Source organism: Tupaia chinensis, unplaced genomic scaffold, assembly GCF_000334495.1.
Source record: "Tupaia chinensis unplaced genomic scaffold, TupChi_1.0 Scaffold000422_1, whole genome shotgun sequence".
NCBI classification, from domain to species: domain Eukaryota; kingdom Metazoa; phylum Chordata; class Mammalia; order Scandentia; family Tupaiidae; genus Tupaia; species Tupaia belangeri.
In genome coordinates, this window is record NW_006159927.1 from 2058008 (window position 1) to 2081695 (window position 23688).

The window sequence follows — 23688 nt, forward strand, 5'->3', positions numbered from 1 at the left end:
AGATAGGGTTATTTAAACTTGTGATTTTTCATTAGATTGGCCCTGCTTATATTATTAACTTTTCTGCCTTTTTTCTTTAGTCTGCATGAAGAAATCAGTGATTTTTATGAATACATGTCTCCAAGACCTGAGGAGGAGAAGATGCGGATGGAGGTGGTGAACAGGATCGAGAGCGTGATCAAGGAGCTCTGGCCCAGTGCTGATGTGAGTCCCATCTGGGGTGCTGGTGTTGGGGGTGTCCTCATCCTGGGGCGGAGGCTTGTCTGTTGGTGTCTAATACCAGGTCTACACATGTGGGTCATGAGTATTTTTGTAATTATGGTCTGATTCAATTTTTTAAAAATTATTTTATTTAACTTTATTTATTTATTTTAACTTGACCAGAGAGGGACAGAATGTGTGTGAAAGAGAAAGAAACTGAGAAAGCAAGCCGCCAGGTCCGGGACTCAAACTGTAGTCGGCCATGTGGGAGTCCAGCGCCCTTAAACACCATGCCACCTGTCGGTCCCAAGGACTAATTCAATTCTAAAGCCAAACCTTTTTTCTTTTTTTTTTTTTTTTTTTTTTTTTTTAGCCTTTAGAATTTATGGGATTCTAATTTAGTTTCATCAAATTAGATGATGTAAAGTTGCTTTTTTTTTTTTTCTGAGTAGTGAGTAGTACTGTATTTAGAAATCATTACTGTAAAGAGAAGAAAGACAAATCCCATCTCATTGTAATAGTCTGTTACTGGACGGGATGTATCAGAACCCCTTCGCTACTTTGTTCTAGCCTGGCACTATAAACGTTACATAATTCTTTATAACCGGATGACAGTGTCAAGTAGGAATCTCTTTTGTCACTTGAACTTCCTTTCCTTGGACTAATAACTTTTTCTTGAAACTGTTGTTTTCCTTTTCTCTCTTGTCTGTCAGTACAGCCTCCATTCGGGGCACAAAACATCCAGGATTTCTTCCTTGCTGATTTGTAGCTGTTATTGTTGTTCATGCTTCACTTTTTTTGAAGGGGGAGCTTGAACTATTTAATTATGATTAAAACCCATTCCCGGTACTGCCTGCCTGCTCTTGGCCCCAGGGTGGGAGGTATGGTCTGAACAGAACAGGCAGCATTCCCCCCTCACCCACACACACACCAGTAACAGGGCCACAGATTCCTCTAGATCTAGGTTTCATTTTGCACAAAGGGGTGGGGCTCGGTCTTTCTCGGCAGCTGCTTTCCACATTGTGGCCAGTACGTTACTTAGCTCCTCTCGTGTCCTCTTGATGCGGATGTGTGTCCCCACCCATTTCTTGATGAATTGGGGAACCTACTTGTCCTTGGAGACCTTGAGCAACTCCACACGTGCCACTTGGAGGGGACAAAGCCACATACCTCGCGGATCGTGCTGCGCACGAACTGGGTGTACTTGGTGAGGTGCCCATAGTGGTGGCTGCACCTCAGCTTGCCCACGTTCATGGACACCTTGTGGCCTTTGTTGAGGCCCACGGCCGTGGGGTAGCTCACAGCCATGGCTGCAGCTCTCCAGTGGTTGCTGCACAGAAAGATGCTTCACTTTGTAGGACTTCTTTGGGGGTCCATTCTGTAATTTTGTGCGAAGAACTAACTTTTTAGAATCCATTTCTTTGTGTTCTGTAGTTTTCCTTTAAACTCTGTTTGGGCAGTGGACAGGAAATCAAGCAAGGTTTCATCTAGTAGTCTAAACAAAGAGGTTTCAGTGTAACACTCAGGTACAGAAAAAAAGGCAGTATTTCATCGAGCAATTTCTGTACTGTTTCTCTTATGTGGTCTAAACTTGTAGCTGTCACCTGAAGCTGGTTTTGCTCCCGGGGGGCATTTGGCAATGTTAGACATATTTTTGGCTGTTGAGACTGGGGAAGCAGGACAGGCAGGGTAGTGGGCAGAGTGGGCGGAAGCCTGCTAGACTCGTCTCACATGGACAGGGCAGGCCCTCACAGCCCCAGATGCCAGGGTGCTGAGGTTGAGAACACAGACCTAAATGGTCCTCATGCTTCTGAGGTGGCGGTAGGGGTTTCTCTTCTGTTTCTTGGGGGAAACATGAGGCTGTGGTTAGCGGGTAGGTTCCCAGGTCCCTCTCAGGTCAGAGGTTGAGGCTTTTCATTGTTTATCCTTTATCACAGTTACGCGTGCACACATACCTACCTGAGTGGCACTCCAGCTTTATGCTGTACAGTGGTGTTATAATGACAGGAGCGTGAGGGATCTGCATATTACTTGGGAAGGTTTTCTCTCTTAGTCTACATGTTTTATATTTGCACTTGATGAGTTTAAATTATATTTTGAATGTCTGCCTGTGAGAACAGAATCCCTACTTCATTGAAAGCCTGCTATTAGAAAAAAAAAAATCATAAATGCTCTTGTACTACTAAAATACACCAGTAGAGGGGAGCAGAACCCAGCATTTCTCCATAGCTTGGTGACTTTATCTAATGTCTTACTATAATAACTTCTTTTTCTATTTCAGGTCCAGATATTTGGAAGTTTTAAAACTGGCCTGTATTTACCTACTAGGTTAGTACATTTATGAAGCTTTAAAGTGGTTTTACATTAGTTTCTAGAGTTTATTCATCTTGGCTGTTGAATGTATAAGAATAGAAACAAAAATAGTGAGATTTATGAACCAAAAATTCATTTGCCTGTATTCTGTATGAGTGACCTTGAAGTAGAATATCATTTCAGATCTTTTATCAAGACTGAGATGATTCAGAGGGATACAAAAATTGTTTATCCTTTATCACAGTTACGCGTGCACACATACCTACCTGAGTGGCACTCCAGCTTTATGCTGTACAGTGGTGTTATAATGACAGGAGCGTGAGGGATCTGCATATTACTTGGGAAGGTTTTCTCTCTTAGTCTACATGTTTTATATTTGCACTTGATGAGTTTAAATTATATTTTGAATGTCTGCCTGTGAGAACAGAATCCCTACTTCATTGAAAGCCTGCTATTAGAAAAAAAAAAATCATAAATGCTCTTGTACTACTAAAATACACCAGTAGAGGGGAGCAGAACCCAGCATTTCTCCATAGCTTGGTGACTTTATCTAATGTCTTACTATAATAACTTCTTTTTCTATTTCAGGTCCAGATATTTGGAAGTTTTAAAACTGGCCTGTATTTACCTACTAGGTTAGTACATTTATGAAGCTTTAAAGTGGTTTTACATTAGTTTCTAGAGTTTATTCATCTTGGCTGTTGAATGTATAAGAATAGAAACAAAAATAGTGAGATTTATGAACCAAAAATTCATTTGCCTGTATTCTGTATGAGTGACCTTGAAGTAGAATATCATTTCAGATCTTTTATCAAGACTGAGATGATTCAGAGGGATACAAAAAGGGGCACGTAGTCGTGGAATCACGCAGCTACTAATTTTAGACATGGACTACTGTACAGAGAGCTGCTCAACCCTGTAACAACCCAGCGACACAGACGTTCATGTAGTATCGTGAGAAGACACCTGATTATACCGCAGGGCTAGATACACTCTGGAACGTCAACTCCTTTCTTTCTTTCCTCCTCCTTCCTTCCCTCCCTCCCTTGCTCTTTTTTAAATTAAGAACTCATGCTTCCAGCTGCGGATCCAGCATTCTGACCCAGAATTTCCAGGGTGCAGAACTCTTCCCTGAGGAAGGGCCTGACCTATTTAGGACACTTGTTCAATGTCAGTCTTCCCAAATGAGGCCTCTGTTCACCCCACCTAGGGATCCCTCTGTGGGGATGGCAGTGTTTTCTGAAGGGTGACTTCTCACTCTCTAAGAACTGACATGGTGTGGTCTCTGTGAAGGAAAAACATTCCATTCTTACTTGCTTAAGTTGCCAGAGGATGTGTGTACTTGTCAGAGAGATAAGAGAGTAAGCTAGAGAGGATGAGAGAGAAAGCACTCCCTTCTCCTCCATTTCTCTCTCCTGTTGGGATTTTAGGTACACACACACACACACACACACGTGCCTGGCACGTTTTGCAGGTTGCCAGTCTGGGTTTCTAACTGTGGTCAGCCATGTAGAATCCAGCTCCCTTAACCACCAGGCCCTGGGGATAGCCCCCACGGTGTTTTATGATTTGCGCTTTAGCCGACCTAAAGTATGTTGAAGTGGATGGACCCCAGCCATTGCTGTCCTTGACCTGTTAAAGTCATGAAATAGTCAACTTCAAATTCATTAATATTTTTTCTTTTTTAGGTTTGGAACTTCTGTAAAACCTTTAAAAAAAAATCACTCTTTCTAAAAAGATTAATGAACTTTTATGAATAGATAGTACATTTTCATCGTTTAGGTTTGGAAAAGGCACCAAAATAATTACAGTGAAAAGTCGCAGTCCCAACCCTGTCCTCTCTCTTCTCTTTGGAACAACCGCGGTTACCAGTTTCACACGTCCTTGCAGGCAGACCTGTGCAATGCGAAAGGAACTTGTGTGTGTGCACATGTTTACACAGATTGCTCTGTGACTTGCTTTTTGCATGTAATTTTTTAAAAGAATTATTGTATTTAATTTTACTTATTCATTCATTTATTTTAATTTGACCAGAGAGGGACAGAGTGAGAGAGAAAGAGAGAGAGGGGGAAAGTGAGAAAGCAAGCTGCCAGGTCTGGGACTTGAACTGTGGTCAGCCATATGGGAATGTCCAGCCCCTTAGCCATCATGCCAGCTACTGGTCCCTACATGTAATTTTTTTTTTTTTTGAGAGGTGTTTTGCTATAGGGCGCGTTTGCTTACCAGAAAGACAGAGAGATAGAAGGCGAGAAATCACCCTCTGGGAGGATGGCCATGCTGCAATCCCTTTTCCTCCATTCTACTCTCAGGATCTTGGGCACGCATGCACACGCGCCTGGCATGAGTTTAAGCCACTGGGTCTGAGACTTGAACCACGTGGCTACATGGGAGTTCAATGACCAAGCTATTAGGCTAACTGCTGGTCCCTACATGTAATATTTCTATTTCATAATTATTACTCCCATCTAGATAGGAAAGTCTTGCTTAGTACCAAAAAACCTGTGTGAAAAGAAAACATTAGCTGATAGTTTTTTTTTTTCCCCTTTTAAAATCACCCTATTTCCTGAGGCCTGACTTCTGTGAAATAGCGGCAGGGAGTAGATAGTTGTTAAAATCAACAACCTGGGGGACCAGCAGTTGGCATAATGGCTATGTCGCTGGACTCCCCCATGTAGTCGACTGTGATTTGAGTCCCAGACCCGGTGGCTTAAACTCACACTGGGCACATGTACGTGTGTGCCCAAGATCCCAAGAAGAGAATGGAGTAGAAGGGATTGCGATGTGGCCATCCCCCCTGGGAGGGTGATTTCTTGCTTTCTGTCTGTTTCTCTCTGCCTGTTTGGCAAGCATACATGCCCTATAGCAAAAACCTCTTTAAAAAAAAAATCAACAACCTGGGACTAGCAGATGGCATAATGGTATGTCGCTGGACTCACACATGGCTGACCATAGTTCGAGGCCCAGACCCAGTGACTTAAAACTCATGCCAGACATATGTGCAGGCATGCCCAAGATCCCAAGAGGAGACTGGAAGAGAAGGGATTGTGGCTTGGCCACAGTCACCCCTCTGGGAGTGATTGCTCACTTTCTGTCTCTCTGTCTCTCTCTGTCTCTCTGGTGAGTACACGGAGTACAAGTGCCCTATAGCAAAAATCTCTTCTAAAAAAGGTAATAACCTTCACTTCCTTTGCTCAAAAAGTAAAAAATAGCAAACACGTTTAGTCTTCACTGGACAGGTTGGGAGATAAGCTTTCATCGTACTAATGTGAAGTCTATAACCATGAATGTGAGTTAGGCCATGTGTAGTTTTGTTGTTGTTTCCTCACATCGTTTTCTATATGTATTCCGCGTTCAGTGACATCGATCTTGTGGTGTTTGGAAAGTGGGAGAATCTACCCCTCTGGACCCTGGAAGAAGCTCTTCGGAAACATAAAGTTGCAGATGAGGATTCAGTGAAAGTTCTAGACAAGGCAACTGTAAGTTCATCAATATTTCATTTTGAAATATCTAGTTGTTGACATGTGAATCCTGAAATGTAATTTTGGAGGACATAGTTGGGTTGAGAGTGAACTGTTCTTTCACCTTGTTCACTTCACAGTGCTTGTACAAATGAACTTATTCTGGACATGACTTTCTTAAAAAAGAAAGAAAGAAAGAAAAAGAAAAACCTAATCATACACAATGCTGTAGAGTTTTTTTCAAATATAAAAAAGTTTATATGAAAGTACAGATTTCTATTTAACAGTTTATTATTACATGGAAGGTGTTGCCATTCAATTCTATCCCATTATGGGTTCTGGAAAAATTATATGGGGCCAGCACTATGGCCTGGTCGTTAGGGGAGTCAGATCCTATATGGCTGACTGAGAGGTTTGGGTCCTGGCCTTGGCGACTTGAAAAACACGTCGGGCATGTGTGCCCCAAATCCCAAGGGGATGGAAAAATGAAGGAAAAGGAATTGTAGCACGGCTGTGCCATGTTGGGGCATGCCGTCTACTTTTCCCTGTGGCAAGCACATACGCCCTCTTGCAAATTAAAAAATAAAATAAAACAGGGCCAGCCAGTGGCTTAAGGTGTCTGGATTCCACATGGGTCCCCAAGTTGTTTGAGTCCTGGACCAGTGACTTGAAAGACACACTGGATGCCTGTGCTTGTGGGTCAAAATCCCGAAAGGAGAAATGGAGGGGAGGGGTTGGAGTGTGACCATTCCCCAATGAGGGGTGCTTTTTCACTTTCCCCCTTTCTCTGTCTCTCTCCTCTGGTGAGCACATGTGCCTGTTGGCAAATTACAGAAAAAAATCTGCAGTGTAACGGCAGGCAAAAAAGAAAAGAAAAACATTGTATATAATTGAGATTTTGTAAATCAAGTCATATTTTAACCTTACCTTGAATTGCCATTAAAGAGCTTTCGTGGACACTCATCATAGAAATAAAGACATCTTTTGGAGAAGTTTGAATTTTTGCATGTTAGGGTTTTTTTAGAGCAAGACGTTGCACTGTTTCTTATGAAAAGCTGTTAATTTGGAGACCTGATTCTGCATGTAGTGCTTGCTGGCCTCAATATTTTCATCTTCCTGGTGCAGAGCTTTTTTTTTTTTTTTTCCTTCTCCCTAAAGAATATCTAGTATCACATATAAATGGTCTATCAGTTTGAGTTTGAGAATAATACTTACCTTTGCTTTTGGGGCTGTCATGTGATGTATCCATAGAAGACCAGGATGACTATGGTGTGTAGTATTTGGAACAGTCAATTTTAGTGTCCTCATGAGAGGTGGAGGTGGAGACCTCAAGTCTGTTTTTCTTTTAGAGAGATTTTCGCAATAGGGTGGATGCACTTGCTGGAGAGACAGAGAGATAGAAAGCAAGAAATAACCCCCCCTCCCAGGGGTGGTGGTGGCCATACCATAATCCCTCTCTATTCTTTCAGGATTTGGGGCATGCACACACACTCACCTAGGGTGAGTTTTAAGCCATTGGGTCCAGGACTTGAACCGCAGTCAGCTATGTAGGAGTCCAGCAATGGAACCATTATGCCATCTGTCGTTAACCAGAGACCTCAAGTCTGTTAACCTTCCATTCTCTGATGTAGTCATTTAATTTGGTTATAATATTGTACTTTCAGTTTTCCTTCTCTTTCTAGGTACCTATTATCAAATTAACAGATTCTTTTACTGAAGTGAAAGTTGATATCAGCTTTAATGTACAGAATGGCGTGAGAGCAGCTGACCTCATCAAAGATTTTACCAAGGTCAGCAAGTTTATAGTATTTATGCAACAAAACTAGTAGAAACATAATTTTGTTTTGAGATTGTGTCTTGGGGCTATTTTGAAATTCTTTGCTAAATTATTTTTGTGTGCATATTGCTGACAAATGCTTCTTAATCTTCTGTGCAATTGTTTTGCTTTTCTTCAATCTACTTGGAATGAAGTAATTTGCTTACAGTGTGACATCAGGTAAGGTGTAAGGGTTGAGAAAACATTTTAAGAAATTCTCTACTCTAAATCCTTCTTCTTAGAGACAGAAGTCATGCCACATGGTTGATTCCTGTCTGTTTTAGTCTCCAAGAGTTCAGATTAAGAACCTCCCTAGGGGTACTTTTCTAGATTTTAATTCCCATAAAGTAGTCCTTGCAAGTTTCTTTGCTTTTATCTTGAAATAATTTAATTCTATTTGTTTGTTCTGTTTTCTTCCTAATTAGGGAAGAATTTGCCACTCTCACCTTCAGAATATTTTATGTACTTAAAAAGTTGTCAGCTTTTCCCCTTAAGCTAAAACAATGTACCATTAGGCTTGTGTGTCTGTCTATCTATATATCTTTTCTGTCCACTCACTGTTTATTTTTCTTTAATAACTGTACTTTCTACCTATTTTTAAAAGAAAAATATTAACTACTTTTATTATCAGAACATTATATTTTTGTACAACTGGGCAGCAGACAGAAGAGCAGAAAAACAAAAAAACAAAAATGTTACTCCTGATCCCACTCTTTTGGAGTTGTGTGAGTGAGTGTGTGTGTGTAAATTAAAAGAAACTTTTCAAAATGAAAATAATTGCATGATAAAAATTTAGCAGTAGAAAATGACAGTAAAGTGCAAGTCACCAGATGCTGAGATCAATTTTACAGAATTTACCATCAACATTTTTTTTTTTGCTTGTTTCGTCTCTTATAGATTTTTCAATGAAAGGAATAGCACTTTTTTTTTTTTGAAAGGTTTTTGCTATAGGGCGTGTGTGCTCCCCAGACAGACAGAGAGAGACAGAGAGATAGAAAGCGAGAAATCACCCCCCAGGGGGATGACCATGCTGCAATCCCTTCTCCTCCATTCTCCTCTCGGGATCCTGGGCACGCACGCACACGCCCCCAGTGTAAGTTTTAAGCCAACAGGTCCAGGACGCGAACCATGGTTAACTACGTGGGAGTCCAGCGACATAGCCATTACGCTAACTGCTGGTCCCTGGAATAGCACACTTTATACACACTGTTATATGCCTTTTTAAAAAAGCTTAGTATTTTGGAGTTTTTAAAAAAACATCAGCACATGCTTCCTGTATATTGACTACAGTGAGTAGGCCTTTGTCGGGTGTACACATCAGGCTTTAGTTAACAGTTTCCCAGTGTTGTTTCTAGTTTTTTGTTTTTGTTTTTATTGTTTTTTTTTTTTGCTTTTGCTATTACAAAAAGTATTTAGGACCATCCTTCTGTACGTACATCTTTCATGCACGTGCAACGTGTTTGTAGGAATTGTCCTAGAAGCAAAATTTCTAGGTCAAAGGATATAAGCAAATTAAATTCTGTTGTGGATTTGCCTAATTGTTCTTTTTTTCTCTTAAGTTTTTTTGGAGAGGTTTTTGCTGTATGGCGCGTGTGCTCAGTAGAAAGACAGAGAGAGACAGAAAGCAAGAAATCACCCCCAGGGGAAATGGCCATGTCGCAATCCCTTCTCCTCCATTCTCTTCTTGGGATCTTGGGCACACACGCACACGCGCCTGACGTGAGTTTAAGCCACTGGGTCAGGGACTCGAACCGCAGTCAACTACTTGGGAGTCCAGCAACATAGCCATTATGCCAACTGGTCCCACCTAATTGTTCTTTTAAAAAAGACTGTATCTAGCCTGACTTCAACCATGTGTTTAAAAAAATGCTTGGTTTTTTTTTGTTTGTTTTTGTTTTTTTTTTGTTTTTCCATATTTTTGTTGTTCTTTTCCCATGCTTGCTTGCTTTGGTAAGATTTACAAAAGTATCTGAACTTTTTTAGAGTTCAATATTTTTTCCTTTTTTTTTCTTTTTAGGTTTTTGCCGTTGGGTGAGTGTGCTTGTTGGGAGAGACAGAGAGAGAGAAAGTGAGAAATCACCCCTGTGCTGAGATGGCTACTAAATTTGAGCTGTGAAATATTGCTTTCAGGGACTTGAAGATCTTCTGCTGAGACTTCTCCCTTCAGATTCGTTTATAGTGGGTAGGGCTACCTTCCCTCCATGCACTGACTGTCTAAACAGGTCCAAGTGAACAGTATCCAAACATATAAATATAATCAGGGTCAGAATATTCTTCAATTCCCACCGAATCTGATGCACAAAGAGTAAAAAATGGAAGAGATTGTGATCACCTCCTCCTGCACACGTCTGAACATTCAGATTAAACTTCAAGAATTAGGAAGAAACACACATCCATCAGATGACCAGTAATCACCACAGGGTCCCAAGAAATATGAGAAAGCAAGAAAATACCTCTCCTCCAAGGGAAAAGAGTAACTCTTCTTCATCCTCAGACAGTACAGTGGATCTCACGGAAGTGTCAGATAAAGAATTTAGAATATTCAGGACTAGCAGTTAGCGTCATGGCTATGTTGCTGAACTCCCATGTAGCCGACTATGGTTCGATCCTGGACCCAGTGGCTCAAACTCACGCCAGGTGCGTGTGCATGTGTGCCCAAGATCCCGAGAGGAGAATGGAGGAGAAGGGATTGCGGTGTGGCCATCCCTCCTGGGGGGTTATTTTTTGCTTTCTGTCTTTCTCTGTCTTTCTGGTGAGTGCACGTGCCCTATAGCAAAAACAAAACAAAACAAAACAAAAAACCTCTCCCAAAAAAAAGAATTTAGAATATTCATAATGACAAAGCTAACAGAGATGGAAGAGAGTGAACTGCAGAAGAAGCAGGAGAAAGGAGCCAATGAGTTCCCAGGGTAAGGAAGTTCTTGCAAGATCTGAAAGAGGAAATATACACCATGAAAAGAATCAAATGGAACTGTTAGAGATGAAGGCTGTAATACAGGAAGTCAAAACCTCCCTTGAAAGTATTAAAAGCAGACTAGATCATACAGAAAATCGCATCTCAGATGTAGAAGACAGAATCACTGGCCTAGAAAAAAGAAATACAAAGGACCCCAAATAGAATTAACCCAAGAAGATCTTCTCCAAGACACATTATAGCCAGGTTGACCAAAACCACAGACAAAGACAAGATACTAAGATTGGCAAGAGAAAAACATCAAATTACCAACAAAGGACATCCCATCAGGCTCACAGCAGACCTCTCATCCAAAACAATGCAAGCAAGGAAAGAATGGGAAAATATAGCCAAAGTGTTAAAGGAAAAGCAATTTTAACCAAGAATACTGTACCCGGCAAGATTTTCCTTCATATGAGAGGGAAACACAAGGACATTCTCAGATAAACAAAACCTGAGAGAATTTACCAACACCAGACCAGCTCTCCAGGAAGTTCTGAAGTGAGTGCTATACCAGGAAAACTAAATACAGACATATAGAACTAAGAGTTGAAAAACAACTAAGAAAATAGCCATCTTCATCGTAGGAACAAGTCTTGAGTTGAATAGTATATCCCAGAATTTAATTGGGAGGATCAGACCACAATAGAAGATAAAGTACATGAGACTGAACTGGTGAAATAGAATCTTATAACTTTTGACTAAAACATTACTGATTTTCTTCTGGGCTTTGTTAAGGATTTTTATCTTGTCTTGAGCTGATGATAGGTTCATGTATCTACTATTTGAACGAATCCTAACCAGTTTCCTGGCTTTAAGTTTTAAGCAAAGCTCTCTTAGCATTTCTTTGATTTTGATTTATTAAAGCTAAAATTGCTTTTCTTGAAATTAAAAAATATATTAAAAAATACCTATTTAATGACCGTCATAAGCTATACAGCATCAGCTAGATGCTACTTTATAGTGTATCTATTCTACTCAGAGTTTCACACCTAAAGTCTGACATGTATTCACAGATATGTATATATCAGCTGACCTTGCTATTCAAAGTAGTTAGATTATTTAAGATATTTTGTGAATCAATAAAATGTGTGTGGGGAGAAGGAATGGAAAGCAACTGTAAACACCAGAGATAGTGTTGGAGGAGGGTGGGAAATGGCAGAGGGTGAGAAATAGGGGGAAAAATATATATACATATGTGTGTATATATATATATATATATGAAACTAGAAATGGAAAATTATCGATGATAGCGTGTTTGATTAAGGCACTATGCAGGCACTATCGTGGATGGGAAATCACATTTTGTATGCTGTAACAATGCTCAGTGAATGAATGTAAAATTAATTAATTAAAAATTTTTAAAAATCCTTAAATATAAGAAAACTCAGCACTTCCTTTGCATGGAAGGTATTAGTTTTCTAATATAGGTATTACTTTTATCCAATTAAATGAACTTGACACTCTTAAACTTGAAATCATTTTTCAGTTCGCTGTCACTTAGAGTTTTTTTATAAGATACTGGGTTGTCAGGAAAGTCATGAAGTATTTTTCCTATGCAAAAATGCCTCATGACTTTCCTAACAACCCAATAATTTTATCTTGCAATAATCTCTGACTACTTATTCAAAAGATAATTTTCTTTGAAATTTTTAAATAATTTAAATGCCAGCCTGCTAATATTTCTGTATCACATTAAATATTGTGATTTAATCAGAAAAGAAAAAATAAATCCCCCCTCCAGGGTGTGGGGAATGACCATGCTGCAATCCCTTCTCCTTTCTCCTCTCAGGGTTTTGGGCATGCATGTACACATTCCTGGCGTGATTTTTCAAGGTGCCGGCTCTGGTACTCAAACCATGGTCACCCAGCGCCTTAACCACCCCATCACCTGCTGGCCCCTCAGTATTTTTTCTTTATTCCTATTGAGAAAGTGTGTGTGTATGTACAGGGAAGAGAAAGAGAAGCACCTTTCATATCATCTGGTCACTGTGATCCCCTTTCTCCAGGCTGTGGGATCTGGCCTCACTTGAGCTCAAAGCACATGGGATACCAGTGTGCCAGAGTTGGCCCGAAACTTTTTATTTATTTTTTTTATGGATGACATATGTGTTCACAGTAGAAAGTCTAGAAGACAGATAAGGGTAAAGCATAAAACAGAAATCACTAGTAATTCTACCTTCCTAGGCCATGGCTGTTAAGATTTCTTGCCAGATGTTTGTGCCTGCTGTTTCTCTGTGTCCGCAGCCTAGGGCCTGGCTTGTAGAGAGTACGGAATGAGCATGTGCAGGAGCCAGACGTGGGCTCATACGGGGCGTACTTGCAGCCCACAGGTTCTCATGAGTAGCCCTGTCTGGTTCTCTGTCAAACATGGGAAGGAGGGGAGGTGTGCGTGTGGTCATTGGCCCACATGGAAGAGATCAGACAGGACTGTTTCTGCAGTGGGGCAGTAGCAGCCTAATCTGAAGGACCCTGGTCTACAGTGGGAACACCACCTAAGAAAATGCATCCTTGGGAACCAGCAGTTAGCGTAATGGCTATGTCGCTGGACTCCCACGTAGTCGACCGCGGTTCATGTCCTGGACCCGGTGGCTTAAAACTCACGCTGGGCGCGTGTGTGTGCGTGCCTAAGATCCCGAGAGGAGAATGGAGGAGAAGAGATTGCGGCGTGACCATCCCCCCTGGGGGGTGATTTCTCGCTTTCTTTCTCTATGTCTCTCTCTGTCTGTCTGGCGAGCGCACGCGCCCTATAGCGAAAACCTCTCCAAAACAAAAAAAAAGAAAATGCATTCTTTAAAATCCCACCAATGAGTGCGTTAAGATGTGGTTCTGATACTGTTGTATTCTCTGTTTACAAATGCATACCATATGGCTGTGGCCATCAATGAGTATTACTAGACAGGCCGTTAGTGTTTTTGTCCTATAGAGAGTACCTGATACCATTATTTATGTGTGCATGTTTTAGATTTTACATGTAAGGTGAAAACCCTAATGACTTCTAGGTTAGTTCTTGTAATAGCTTAATCTTCACAGGAAATGAAGTATATGCTTATCTTCACCAGATTTTGTAATATGAGAACTAGCCTATGTTTCTGTTAATGCTGAGAGCTCTTACTGATGAAAGAGTTCATTGAAATAGAATTTCATTTCTTTTTCAGAAATATCCTGTATTGCCATATTTGGTTTTAGTATTGAAACGATTCTTATTACAGAGGGACCTTAATGAAGTATTTACAGGTGGAATTGGTTCTTATAGTCTCTTTTTAATGGCTGTCAGCTTCCTTCAGGTAAGTTTTGTGGGTATACAGAACTAGTGTGCCGTAAAAGTAAAAAAGATAAATTATCTGGAGAAATGTTCTGGAAAACATTTAGATTAAACTCTAGTTAGACTGCTTTTCTTGATTACTTACGGCTCTTCCCCTTCAGCTAGGTCTCTCTGTAGTTTAGCATGTAAGTATTTAAAACTTCCCAGGAAAGAATGTTTTTATTTTAATCGCATATGTATGCTCTCATATTTTTGAGACTTACCACTGCAAATTTTAACATAGTGCAAAAGGTTTGGCCTGGTTTCTCTACATGTAAATAACAGTAGAAATGCCAAACATAAGGATATCTTCTAAGCAACTAATCTTTTAAGTTTAGCTGGAATGGAGACCTGCTAACTGGGTAAGATGGGTTTGTCTTAGTATCGAGGGGTACGTGTGTGTGCACAGGGCTGCCAACTGCCCTGCTGCTTATGAGTCAGAACGACTTCCTCATGTGTCGGGCCATGGCTACAAATTGAGCCTACACACCATCCCCAGCAGTCCTGCACCCATGGGGCTTTCATGCTACGTCTGTCCTTAGTACAGCTTGCAGTTACCCCATTTCTGTTGACTTCTAAACCAACACAATAGGAATATGGCTTACAGAATTTAGGATGTCATTCATACCATCTCCTGGTGATTTAGAGAAAATCTAACATAACTTCTCTCTTTTTTTCTGTTTTTAGTTACATCCTAGGGAAGATGCTTGCATCCCCAACACAAACTATGGTGTTCTCTTAATAGAATTTTTTGAATTATATGGACGACACTTCAATTATTTAAAGACTGGCATCCGGATAAAGGATGGTGGTTCATATGTGGCCAAAGATGAAGTACAAAAAAATATGCTAGATGGCTACAGGCCATCAATGCTTTATATTGAAGATCCTTTACAACCAGGTATTGAAATTAGGTAAATTTGTGGGTATTCAGAGAGAGGGCATTATCAGTCACATTGGGACTTTTGCCATAGCGTGTGTGCACTCCCCCCCTCCCCAAGAGAGACAGGGGAAAAGGGAGAAGTCACATCCCGGGAGGTGGCCATGCTGCAATCCCTTCTTCTCCTCTGTCCTCTCAGGCCTCCAGATGTGCACGCACACACACACTCTCCAGTATGTTTCTCAAGTCCCCAGGTCTGAGACTTGAGTCTGGAGTCAACCATGTTGGATCCAGCACCCTAACCACCATGCCACTTGCTGGCCCCAACTTTTTTGCACTTTAAATTCTCTTTAGGTGAAAAGTGAAGGACTAACTTCTAAGTATAGTCCTATTTTTCTCATCAGAATATTTCATATGCAGACATCCCAAAGTAGACAAATGCATCAGGATAACACCTCAGGAATTTCCACATGACTTGGAAGTAGAATCCATTTGACTCTTTTTTTTTTTTCTTTTTCAAGAGTTTTTTTTTTTTTTTTTTTTTACCTTAGAGTGTGTGTGCCCACTGGAGAGAAAGAGGCAGAGACAGTGAGAGGGAAAGTGAGAAATCACCCCCCCAGTGAAGGATGGCCATGCTGCGTTCTCTTCTCCATTCTCCCAGGATCTTGGGCACACACACACGCGCCTGGCATGGTTTTCAAGCCACCTGGTCTGACACTTGAACCATGGTCAGCCATTTGGGAGTCCAGTGAGGTAACCCCTATGCCATCTGCTGGCCCCTCTGTTTGATTCTTTTTTTTTTTTTTAAGAGAGAGATTTTTGCTATAGAACACGTGCACTCACCAGTGAGACAGAAAGCGAGAAATCACCGCCCAGGGGGGATGACCAGGCCGCAATCCCTGCTCCTCTTAGGATCTCGAGCACACATGCACATGTACCGAGCATGAGTTTTAACTCTCTGGGTCCAGGACTTGAACTGCATTCTACTACATGGGAGTCCAGTGACATAACTGTTACACCATCTGCTTGTCCCTCCATTTGACACTTAAAAGCACAACAGAATAGCAATTAGTTGTTTGGGTGGGTTCATGTGCCTCTCCGGTTTGGAGGCGACTTTTCCTTTTCCTTTTTTTTTTTTTTTTCTTTCTATTTGCCCATGATACCAGCCAGCCATCAGCTAGGGCTTCAGTGAAATGATTCTGAAGTTCTTACAAGCATAAAGTTCCATAATATAGCTCTGAACTCAGGAGCCAAAAGGTTCAAAGAGATAATTTTTTAAAAAGAATTATTTTATTTAACTTTATTTAACTTTATTTATTTTAATTTGACCAGAGAGGGACAGAGCAAGAGAGAGAGAGGGAAAGCAAGAAAGCAAGCCACCAAGTCTGGGACTTGAACCACGGTCAGCCATGTGGGAGTCCAGCGCCCTTAACCACCGTGCCACCTGCTGGTCCCCAATGAGACAATTTTTAAAAATTTTGTCAGAGGGAACATTCCAGAGAGAGAGAGGAAAAGTGAGAAAATACCCCTGTGGGAGATGGTCACACTGCAGTTCCTTCTCCTCCATACCTCCCTCCTTTCGGGACTTCAGGTGTGTATGCACACATGCCCAGCATGTTTTTAAGCTGCGAGTCTAGGACTTGAATCACACAGGAGCCATCTGGCTCCTTAATCACTAGGCCATGGAGCAGTTCTCTCTTCTTTTTAGTCTTTGATTCTGTATAATCTGCTTTTTCCAGCTTTGTGTTAGCTTGTAAGTGAACAGAAAATTCCTTCCATGAAGTTATATTTACTTGCTGTATCTTAATATTTTTGAGCAATGTTTTTTTTCCTGATACAATTGTAAAATATTTAGATTCTGCATGATCAGACTTAAGTAGAAAGTGCTTTTCGTCATTTGTAAACTTTGAAAATGAGTGAGGAAAAGAGAGCAAAGAGATACAGTGTTTGCCTAGGATTCCTTTTCTGGCTTACTGAGCTGCCTTAGTCATTGAGGAAATATTCATTGGGAGCTTACTGCTGCAAAGGCATTATGCAAAGGACACAAAGTTTTTTCAACAAGATGATCCTTTGCTTTTCTTTGGGGGGGGGGGTTGCTATAGGGTGTGTGCGGTCGCCAGACAGACAGAGAGAGACAGAAAGCGAGAAATCACCACCCAGGATGGCCACGCTGCAATCCCTTCTCCTCCGTTCTCCTCTCGGGATTTTGGGCACGCACACACACGCGCCCAGCCTGAGTTTTAAGCCACCAGGTCTGGGATGCAAACCGTGGTCGACTACATGGGAGTCCAGTGACATAGCCGTTATGCTAACTGGTGGTCCCGGTCCTTTGCTTTTTTAGGAGCTCATAATTTAGTACAGGAAATACAGATACAGCTAATAGAAACCCAAAAAAAGTATTTCTAATTGAGCTTTGTGTCACTCTTAGGAAAGAACGGACAGCTAATTCTTTTGTTTAGATGACTGCTTATATATGGGATGGAAAAGTCCCTGTTGGGCTGGACTACATTCGTTCAGTCAATACCTAAGCCATAATAAAGTACTGGCTGCATGAGACACATATTCCCAGACCAGGGAGCTGTTGGATGACTGACAGCTCAGCTCCTGGGTGCAACTCTTAATGGGAAAGTTATTGCCCTTGCTCTCCTGGAACAGAGTTCCACATGAGCAGTGGTCAAGCTTACCAACTGTTATATACCTTTCTTTTAAAGGGAATGATGTTGGAAGGAGTTCATACGGGGCCATGCAAGTGAAACAGGCCTTTGATTACGCCTACGTTGTTTTGAGCCATGCCGTATCGCCAATAGCAAAGTACTATCCCAACAACGAAACAGAGAGGTAAAAGTCTAACTGAAATTAGCCCATTGTCAAAATTGGTTGTGGCTTCTTATCTTCAAATTAATGTGCATCCCCCCCCCTTTTTTTTAAATGCATGCAGCATATTAGGTAGAATAATTAGAGTAACGGATGAAGTCGCCACGTATAGAGATTGGATATCAAAGCAGTGGGGCTTGCAGAATAGGCCTGAGCCTTCATGCAACGGTAAGATTGTTTTTTCATTCACCGATTAACCGAGTATTAGAGGCTTTTCTCTGTTGTGTGTGTTTAATGGGAAGAAACGTTTTCCAATCTTTTGCCACTCTTTCAGGAAATGGTGTTACCTTGATAGTAGATACTCAGCAGTTAGATAAATGTAATAATAATCTATCTGAAGAAAATGAAGCCCTTGGAAAATGTAGAAGTAAAACTTCGGAATCTCTTAGTAAACACTCTTCAAACTCTTCATCAGGTCCAGTGTCGTCCTCTTCTGCCACGCAGTCCAGCTCTAGTGATGTAGTAAGTATGGAGACATGCTCTTCTGCACTCGGGCGCTTGTGCTGTTGCTGGGGTTAACTCCATCTAGAGGGCTCAGGCTACTTCCTTTTCTGATCGAGAGAAATTGTAATAACGCTCACACTTACGCTTTCCCTCAATATCTAATTACGGAAATTTTCAAGCGTACGGCAAAAGCAAAAAGTGAGCATTCATTTACCTGCCACTAGATGCCGTCATTAACATTTTACTGGTTTATAACACATCTAATTGTCTATCCATCCCTCTGTCTGTTCATTTATCTTACTCTCTGATCCGTTTCAAAGATGACAGATGTCAGTACACTTCCCCAATGTACTGCTGCGTGCACATCATTAGCCAGACTTTGGTATTCGCTTATAGTTTTCTCTTTGGTTATAAAATCGACATACAAGGAAATCTTGATCGTTACAGTTCATTAAATTGTATCAAATGCGTTTACATTCATAACCCAAAACCTTCACAAGATATAGACTATCACTATCACCCCAGAGAGCTCCCTGGTGACTCTTTCTAGGCAATCCCCAGGCCTGCCCTCAGAGGAAGCCACTGTTAATGATTTTCTAACACCATAGATTAGTTTTCCCTACTCCAGAGTTTTATATAAATGCAGTCATAGAGTATATACTTTTTTGTGTAAGGCTTTTTCTTTTTCTTTTTTCATTCAGAAGAATGTTTTTGAGCTTCCTGATTGAGTTTTTTTAATCAAGATATAATTTGTATAACATGAAGTTCACCATTTTGAAATGTCCAGTTCAGTGGTTTTTAGTATGTTCACAGGGTTGAACAGCCGTCCCCACTGTCTTCATTCCAGAACATTTCTGTCACCTCAAAAAGGAACCCTGTACTTACTAGTATTCTCTCCTAGTTCCTCTCTCCCACACCTGCTGGTAACCTCTAGTCTACTTTCTGTCTCAATCTTGACTGAATTTAAAGTGTTGATTACATCTTAAGTTACTGTTTTTATCAAGGTTAATTTTGAGTGTACTTGAGATCTACAGTGGGCTCACTCATTACTTGAATTGGATTTTATTAAGTGTATAACATAAAAAGTAATCTCAGTACATAAGGGACATAATTGAAAGTTGACAAGGGCCATGGATCCTCATGGAATCATAGATCCTCCTAAGCAGAATCGACCCCTGTGCCTTTCTGGTTCCTAGAGCAGCACTCTGGAGGACAGACTTCAAAGCTAGATGTCACAGACACAGAGACGGCCTCAGCAGGGAGCAGTAGCCTCTGAATGTGGGATTCTGAGATGCTGGTGCAGTACCAGGCAGAGACCAGGAGGGAAGTAGCCCAGTCTTGCCCAGAAGTCCACTACCTGTGGGAAGCACATGCCCACCTTCACTGTGTGGTTGGAGAGATAAGTGGTTTGTTACCACAGATTCTCAGACGCTGAGCTTCTTCCGCCCGCCCATTGTCTTCGGCTTGATTGATGACCTTGACCCAGGCATGGGACCTAGGTTCCTCACTATTTACCAGGGTCTTTCCACTATACCGCAATTTGCTTTCTGCAAATAAAAATGCAAATAGACACAGACCTCTGTAAGTTCCTCTAAGGCCCATCACAAGGTCAGCTATGAGCAGTAGATTTAACAATGACCAGAAGTCCTCTACGAAAATAAGTCATTTGAAATGTTTGGAGAATAACTTAAGCAATTAATTTTATAAATTCCTCCGTGTTCTTTCTCTAACTGTCAGATGTTTAAATTTAGTCCAGAGAGCACTTAGCTGAAATTGTTTTCCTTTCTGAGTGTCTTGTATCCGCATCACTAATATGTCACGTAATAACCCATGTGACTTGTTAGGATTCCGACGCGACACCATGCAAAACTCCGAAACAGCTGCTCTGCCGGCCGTCGGCTGGGAACCGAGTAGGGTCTCAAGACGTGTCCTTGGAGTCCTCTCCGGCAGTTGGGAAAATGCAGAGCACTCAAACCACTAACACGTCCAACAGTACCAACAAACCCCAGGTGTGTGACGCTTGTATTGAAATCCTAGTCCTCAGTACAAAATAATTAGATTTTCTTACATGCAAATAATACATGCCATGGATATGAAGAAGACTCTAGGCTTTGTTCTACCAAGTCCCAAAGCATGCCTGCTAACAGAGTGTTGAGGGATCTTTCTGCAATACCCCGTAGCATAAGCCTCATGGGAATGTGGTGACTGGTCCTTACAAGATGTCCCAAACAACTCACCTTACAAGTGTGTCATTAAAAAATTGCATCGAGTTACAAAAGGTTTCAGTCGTACTTGAAATAAACTTGCGTGAAGTTTATGCATGACCTCATAGGAATATCTTGCCTATCTGAGAATAATTATCGTTTTTTAATTAAATTTGCTACCTATTCGGTCATGGGGAAAGTCATGATGTATTTTTCTATGCAAAAACGTATCATGACTTTCCCAGTGACCCTGTAGTTGTCTTTGTCAACATGATCAGGTGGCCGTCAGGCATAGTCAGTGCCTGACATTAGCTTTGGCTTAAAAACTTGTATTTTTAGAGTTTTTCAGTTGCCTGGAGTTGTTATTGAACTACAAGAGGTGAATCAGAGTAAGGGGAGGAAGGTGCTGATACTGGGCTCCTGCCTAAGGCCATCTCAGCCTCTCCAGGTACTGCTGAGGCCCTGGAGAAAGACCTTTTGGCAGTGGAGAGTACTGTCACGTCAGTCAGCTCGTATCTGATTTGACTCTGTAACGCTTGGCCCAGATAGCTTTAGCCATGTGCGCCAAACACAGACTCCAGAGAAATAGCAGTCGGAACGACAGAGCTGGCGGAAGAGACTGGTGTCATGAGAAAGCCACAGGTGCCTGGCAGCAGGAAAGGAGTGGCAGCTGTGCCGGCCCCTGCCAGCACACCTTTGTGTATCTAAGTAGCTTTTTCTAGGCCAGCAGGTGTCCTGGAGGTTAAGGCTCTGGATCCCATATAGCCAACTGTCCAGTTCAAGTCCCAAGCCCAATGGCTTTAGAATCACACCAGACACTTACGCGTGCCTGCCCAAAATCCCAGGAGGAGACTGGAGGAGAAGAAATTATGGCACAGCCATTCCTCCTGGGGGGTGTTTTCTCACATTACCCCTCTCTCCCCTTGCCTCTTGTCTCTCTCTGGTGAGCATACATGCCTGATGGCAAAACTAAAAAAAAAAAAAAACAACAACAACAAAAAAAACTTCTTCTATAAGTTTTTTAAGAATTATTTATTTAACTTTATTATTATTTCTTAAAATTTACTATAGAGCATATGCATTCACCAGAAAGAGAGAGGGAGAGAGAAAGTTAAGTCTACATGTCTAGGACTTGAACCATGATCGACCATATGGGAGTCCAGTGCCTTATCCACCACACCACCTGCTGACCCCAGGATTGGTAGTTCTTAAGGAACATCTTACATTCTGCACACTGTTAGAAAGGCAAGATAGTGGTCCATGTTTTCCCATAGTTCCTTTAAAATCGCATATCAGAGTGTCAGAGCTTGAGTGTGCCCCCGTAACACCTTGTTCGGCCTGCCGGGCGAGTCAGCGGTCAGTGTCGTAGCTCTCCAGCCAGCACCTCCCTAGTTTTGAAAGCTCCCCCTGGATTTTGGTCTTGAGAGTGCTCTGCTAATCCACAGTCCTGTTGACTCAGACCACTTTCTTTCTTCACAGCATGGATCAGCAAGGCTCTTTCGTTCTTCCAGCAAAGGCTTCCAAGGTACAACTCAAACAAGCCCTGGTTCCTTGATGACAAACAAACAGCATCAAGGCAAATCCAATAATCAGTATTACCATGGCAAAAAGAGGAAACACAAGAGGGACGCGCCCCTCTCAGACCTCTGTAGATAGTCGGCGCTGTGCTATGGACCGTCTTCTGTGTGCAATGATCTCATGCTCAGGACAGTTGCCTAGGGACTCCTGGGACACATTCAGGAGCTCACACTGTTCAGACGTCGACTTAGCAACTGCGTTTTTTCCCAGCTCGCCACGGAATGGATCATGAAGACTGACAACCGCAAAAACAAAAGCAAGCAAAAAAGGGGAAAAAAAAAGGCTGCTTATTTGATAAGTCATATGCTACAACAGGGTCATTTTAAGATTTAAAGCTTGAATGTAAAATAAATATATTTCTCATTGGCTTTATGCAGAGTTATAGGGAATAGTATTCAGTGTGGGTAGGGTGATAGAAACAAAAAAACCATTTCAGAGGATGGGTGGGAAAGGAAAACAAAGGTATCTTATAGGAAGTCCAGATTCCAAAGGGGAAAGTGATCTGTGCATGTTTTTTTTTTTTTAATATTTTTGCATATATTTACCATTTTATTGTGTGTATATATAGAAGACCATATAGGAAATTGATATTTGTAATAGTGGATTTGTTAATACTTTTTACATAACATTACTGTTTAAATTGTAAACAGATTTTTTCTCAGGATTAGTTTGAAAAATAATCTGAATTGTCATCTTAACATCCATATGTAAGGAAGTGATTAGTTCTGTTACTCAAATTTGTTTTCCTCAGCATTGAAATGACTTAATGGAAACTTGTGACCTGCTGCAAAAATTTTTCCTCTCTAAAGAAAAGGTTTATGGTGGCAAATGACGTTTATTTTATTTTGTAAAAAAAAGAAAATATATATGTACTATGTACTTTTGTGTAAACACTGAAAAATCTCTAGTCATCTCTGAGAATTAACTTGCAACTGTTTTCTATAGTGCTGTCGTCTTGGGCAAGTACATGATTTTGTGTTCGTTTCCTTTACAGTCTTTTTTTTTTTCCCTTGTCTTTTCTTTTCTTTTCTTCTTCCTAATAGGAAACAAACAAAAAAGGCCCCCGTGCTCTGGTCTCATTCCTGTTGCAGTGAACCTTGAGTCCCACAGACTGCATGCTGGCTCCTCTAACCCCGTGTGCTGCGTGTGCTTGTGTTTCTCATCACGTAACCTTTTTTAAATCCATGCTTAACTACTGTGGGAGAGAAGAACTGTAAACAGCTTTAATTAAATCATACTTATAAAAAACTATTTTCTTATACTCCACTTTATGCTTTTGGTATTGTTGATCTTTAAAAATTAAATGGTCTTTGATAATGGATCTATTTTGTATTGCTTTATTAAGACCAAATACTTCTTGTCATCCCATTCTCTATCCTCTCCTTTCATGGAATTGTTATCTTTAATTAAACCTTTTTTAAACATTGGCTTGGTTCAATCATACTGTAAATTTTGGTTGTGGTCAGTTTCGAGTGCAAATGAGATGTATAATTCTGTTATTCATCACCTGTCGAGTTTGAAACTCAGTTGGGAATATTTAATATAATGGAATGTAAGTGACATTTCCGAAAGCGCTTTCTTTCCAGGTGAAAGCTCTTCTGTTTAGCATCAGTATGTGTGGCCCTGTCAAATACAGCCATTTCTGAGATGAGATTCTTTTATA

At 41.1% G+C, this 23688-nt stretch overlaps 1 protein-coding gene across 5 annotated transcripts in view; it reads left to right on the forward strand.

Moving 5' to 3' along the window:
• TENT4B (terminal nucleotidyltransferase 4B) overlaps window positions 1-23688 on the forward strand; it is a gene marked incomplete at its 5' end in the record, with an annotated part of 102030 nt that overhangs the window by 71156 nt on the left and 7186 nt on the right. Inside the window, 12 exon segments of one of the 5 annotated variants that reach the window (XM_006154789.3) lie at window positions 81-204; window positions 2483-2529; window positions 5870-5990; window positions 7655-7762; window positions 13900-14028; window positions 14733-14946; window positions 17637-17763; window positions 17864-17967; window positions 18074-18261; window positions 20088-20252; window positions 21927-21972; window positions 23069-23452. In XM_006154789.3, the coding sequence (XP_006154851.2) occupies window positions 81-204; window positions 2483-2529; window positions 5870-5990; window positions 7655-7762; window positions 13900-14028; window positions 14733-14946; window positions 17637-17763; window positions 17864-17967; window positions 18074-18261; window positions 20088-20252; window positions 21927-21972; window positions 23069-23205 (1510 nt within the window). 5 annotated transcript variants of the gene reach the window in all.